This window comes from Natrix helvetica (assembly GCF_964273705.1).
Source record: "Natrix helvetica genome assembly, chromosome: 10".
Lineage (NCBI taxonomy): Eukaryota > Metazoa > Chordata > Lepidosauria > Squamata > Natricidae > Natrix > Natrix helvetica.
Window position 1 is genome coordinate 6,447,649 of NC_138561.1, and position 5,000 is coordinate 6,452,648.

General features: G+C 44.1%; 1 protein-coding gene across 2 annotated transcripts in view; it reads left to right on the forward strand.

Moving 5' to 3' along the window:
* The window catches only part of NUP93 (nucleoporin 93), a 132,066-nt gene that overhangs the window by 98,069 nt on the left and 28,997 nt on the right, over positions 1 to 5,000 (forward strand). For both annotated transcript variants that reach the window (XM_081963335.1, XM_081963336.1), the window contains one exon: positions 4,221 to 4,295. In XM_081963335.1, coding sequence (XP_081819461.1) covers positions 4,221 to 4,295 — 75 coding nt within the window. The remainder of the gene's footprint in view (positions 1 to 4,220; positions 4,296 to 5,000) is intronic.

Genomic DNA, 5,000 nt, shown 5'->3' on the forward strand with positions numbered 1-5,000 from the left:
TAATGGTACTGGAAAATAGATAGGATCTCTTACTGCTCTGCAGTGGCAGAGCTTAATGGATTTGGCAAGCTATTTTGGAAAGCTTTCAGCCGCTTCTGGAGTTTTGTGAACTAAGGTTTTAACCTTCCTTTCAAAAATCCTACGATTCGGAACTTCTTTCTGAGCGGGTCAAGCTTGTTGCTTGTGACCAAATATTCAAAGGAAGTCGTTTTCAGAATTTCAGAGAAAGGGGACGGGTGGAAATAGCATCGCGGAAGCCCCGTTCTGTTTCGATTCCCCCCAAATGGCTAAAGAGATTGAAATGCCGATCTGTCATTCTCTCCTCTTTCATTCTCTCATGCCGGGGTCCCGCTACGATATTTGGCGTGTCGCTGTGAGAGCATTTAGAAACCCTTGATAGGATATTTTGTTCTCGGCTTCAGAGTCAGGAGGCCCAGGAGGTTGGAAGCGCATCTGCTGCGTTAAAAGCCGGTTGTTTAATTTCTCCATTGCAGATTTGCACTTCTACCCCTTGTGCAACAAAGAGAGAGAGAGAGAGAGAGAGAAGGAGAGAGAGAGAGAGGGGAAAGCTTTCTTATCCTTCCAATATAATAGGGCTTTAATTGATACCTTGGATTCAGAAAAATCAGCGGAAAAGCATGGATCTAAACGCCGCAGGAGGCAGGTCAACAAGGGAGCCAATTTCCAAGCTCTGGAAGGTTTTTTTTTTTTTTAATACCCCACACATTACCCTTACATCAAGTCAATTACCACGATGGTCTTTGCAGTTCAAAGAAAGCAACCTACAGATCCTGCCTCCTTTTGAAGTTTGCACAGCTCCCTAAACGGAAGGGCGTACTAGCTGGTTAAAAGGAAAAAATACCCGAGATTTATTTTAACTTAACCGTGCAGTCTAATCATGCACAGATCAAGAATCCACTTCTCGGATCCACTGGTTTCACTTCCCGCCGATCATCTTCTTAGTTTGCCGCCTTCTATCCCTTTTTTTGGTCATACGGACACAATGGAGCCCAACGTTTCTGTTGCTAAGCTAGACAGCTGTTGAGTGAACTCTTGCCCCATTTTTATGACCTTCCTTGCCACCGTTGCTGACTGGATCCCTGCAGTTGTTGGGTGAGTAGCACTGTTGTTAAGTGAACGTGGCTTCCCCCATTGAGTTCACTGGTCAGAAGGTTACAAAAAGTGACCGGACACCGTCATTCATACGAGTTGCCAAGCATTTGTAGTTCAATCATGGGATCCATGGGGATGCTATGATGGTTGTCAGTATGAAAAACAGTCCTAAGTCATTTCCCCCCCCCCCCCCGTGCTGTTGTAACTTCGAACGGTCGCTAAATGACCTTTTTTGTAAGTTGAGGACTGCCTGGAAAAGCACAGCTGCGATTTATCCTCTTTCAGCAGCTAGGGAGAAACCTCTGATTTCCCCAGAAGACGATGTCTTTGGAGCGCGGTCAGGCAAAGGGACCGAACGAAAGAGGGTACTTGGCGGTGTTGTTTCCACTCACCTCCAACCTAAAGGTGCTTTTTCAGGAGGAAAATGGACTTTTTTGGGGGGGGGGGGAAGCACCTTTGGGACAACCATGACCTGGGGGACTGAGAATCTCCATAGACATTTAGCAATGCACTTTGGGGTGAAAACCTTTTGAATGGTACGGATTCGTATGAACGGATTTCCAGAATAATTGCAGACTGCAGGAACCATTTGCACCACTCAGGTGACCCTGAGGACACAGGTAAACTTCCAAAAGCTTCAATGACCCTCTAAAAGGATGCAAAGGACCAGCTGTCTGCAAGGAGAATCAATCCTTCCCTTCCCCACCCTCCAGTCAGAGCTGAAGAAGCTTCTTGGATGAGAAGCGAAACATCTTCCAAAGAAAAACCAGAAAGTCCAGTTGCCTCCTGAAAAAAACAACACCTTTGGGACAAGCATGACCTGGATGATGGAGAATCTCTACAGACTTTTAGCTATGCAATTTGGGATGGACACCCTTGGAACGGTCTGGGACTAGGAACGGATTTCCTCAGGTGACACTGAGGACACAGACAAACCTCCAAGTGGCCTCAACGACCCTCTTAAAAGGATGCAAATGACCAGCTGTCTGCAAGGAGTATCAATCCTTCCATTTCCCCACCCTCCAGTCAGAGCTGAAGAAGCTTCTTGGATGAGAAGTGAAGCGTCTTCAAAGAAAAAGTCAGAAAGTCCAGTTGCCTCCTGAAAAAAGCCCCTTGGGGACAACCATGGGCTGGAAGACTGGGAATCTCCATAGATGTGGTCTAAAACTTGCAGGGGGTGGATCACCCTCCCCCTGGGCACAGCTGTAGCCCGTGGACTGCTTGCATGAAAGAAAGGAAAGGCAGCTGCATTCCGGCTGGCAAGGTTTTCTGCTTTTCTGAATTCTCTCTCAGTTTGCAGTAGAAAAGCCAATCAGGGCAACGTAGCTTGTCACCAAAATAAATAAATAAAAAATCCTCGTTTCTAAATCCATTGGACTTTCGGCTGTAATGATTTACCGCCGTTCCCGTTACTGGTGCAAAAACCAAATGGCCTGGCTATTTTTGCCAGGCCGCAAGCTTTTTGCCATCCGTGCCTCTGAGAGATTGATAGAAGGCTGGGGAATGCATCCCTCCTCCCCCCCCCCCCCCGTCCCCCCATTGAGATGCCGATACCGAGTTTCATCCGGTTTGCGGTGCTCAATCATGGCGCATTGCTGAAAGACACAGGCGCACCTGAGCGGGGGACACCTGGGTGACTTTTGGGAGGCAGCTTCCCGGCGCTTTTTCTATAGAATGGAAAGTGCTCTCTGATTTGGGATTCTTTTCAGTCGGTTTTCTCCTGGCGCCCATCTGCAATCTCCCGAAACCAAACGTGTATTTTGCCAGGATTGTGCTGCAGGTGTGAAGGGCAAAGATGTGATCTTAGAAAAAAGAAGCAGGTGCTTTAAGGATGGGCAGACAGCACCTCTTATGTGCCCCAAAGCCCCATTTTGCCTTGCGTTGCTCAGGATTTTGTTTTGTGTTCTAAAAATGAGTCTTATGGTTTTTTCATCCTCAGAAACATAGATATATTCAGCCAAGGCTTCCCTCCCCCACCCTCTCTCTCCTTCCCTTCCTTTCCCTTCCCTTCCTCTCTGCCCTCCTCTTCTTTCTTTCTTTTTTCTTTCTGTCTGTCTCTCCTTCATTCCCTTCCCTTCCTTTCCCTTGCCTTCCCTGGCCTTCCCTGTCTCTCTGCCCTCCACTTCTTTCTTTCTTTCTTTCTTTCTTTCTTTCTTTCTTTCTTTCTTTCTTTCTTTCTTTCTTTCTTTCTTTCTTCCTTCCTTCCTTCCTTCCTTCCTTCCTTCCTTCCTTCTTTTTTCTTTCTCTCTCTCCGTCTCTGTCTCTGTCTCTTTCCTTCCCTTCCTTTCCTTTCCCTTCCCTGTCCTGTCCTGCATTGCCTTATCTGCCCGCCTCTTCTTTCTTTCTTTCTTTCTTTCTTTCTTTCTTTCTTTCTTTCTTTCTTTCTTTCTTTCTCTCTCTCTCTCTCTCTCTCTCTCTCTCTCTCTCCCCTTCTCTTCCCTCCCCCTTCCTCCCCTTCCTCCTTCCTTCCTTCCTTCTTCCTTCCTTCCTTCCTTCCTTTTTTTCTTTCTTTCTTCTCTCTCTTTTTCTTTTCCCTTCCCCTCCCTCTCTCTCTCTCCTTTATTATTTTTACAAATAATTCAAGGCAGCAAATATAACCAACAAACCTTCCCTTCCTTATTATCTTTAAAACTTGCGTACTTTTTTTGTATCTGATCATATAGATTTTCTTTTGAAAAGGAACCAATTTCCAAATGGGATGACATATGTGGGGTTTGTTTGAGCAGAGAAGTAAAATCTTAGACGTTATAAAGAATTAGCGTTTGCGAAGGAAACTGGATTTCTGACTGGCTGCTGTGTAAATACAGAACACCCAATTATGTAAAGTAAAAAAAAAAAAGCATGATTTTATGCTGCAGAATCCTGCTTTTTAAAAAAAAAAAATTTGGGAGGAGCTTAGAGAAAAAAGTCAGCCAGGTAATCAGCCTCCAAAATGGGTTACCACATCAGTGGATGTTACCTGTTGCACTGATGACATAACCTAGTATGGGGGTCAAACGTCTGCAAGAAAACCACCAAGCCAAGACCCCACAGTTGAACCCCGAATTACAAATATTCTCTTCTATTGAAACCAATGATTGAGCAGCCTTTTTGTCTCCTCTCAACAGCCCAGTTACGCCAGTGAGTTGCCTCCACCAGGTCGCAGTTCCTTGGACAGCACAGAGATGGCATATGCCCGACAGGTGAGTACCCCACTTGAACCAAGAGCAGTTTTAGGAAACTCTGGGCTTTTTCCTACAGCAAAGATCTTTGCAATCTGTGCCAATAACTGAGTTGTATCAATTGTAGGATATAGAAGTAAAGGGAAAAAGCTTTGCCTGGAGGATTGACCTTCTTGATTTTTTAAAAACTGTCTCCCTGCAGCTTTCCCCACGTTCCCACTTCTGTCTTATTACAACGAAGAAATCTCTGGCAAGTTTAAGGATTTTGTACGTTTGCAAAATGAAATCGTACCGATTTCCAGGCATTTTATTTTTCCTGTTATCAATTGCCATTTTATTCTTATTTTTATCTGAATGTATTTTCTATTCTCCTTATTGTCTTCTTCCTTTATTTCCAATTTCTTTTTTTTAAATTCTCTCAACCATTGTTAAAATGCTTCCCATATCGTATAATAATCAGTTTGTTCTTTCTCCTTAATTGCTAGCATTAGCCTATTCATTTCCGCACATCCTAATAGTTTCCTAATCACCTTCCCTTCAGTAGGAATCTCTTCACTTGCATTGTGCAAATACAATTCTAGCTGCTGCTAATACATGAATAATTAAATATGTATTTTCTTTATTATACGTTTCAGGCAAGATCACCAACAAAAATATTGGGGATATATGGGCTTAAACTCAATACGTTTGAGTTAAAAAAATGTGGGTTTAAACTCAATAGGTCTA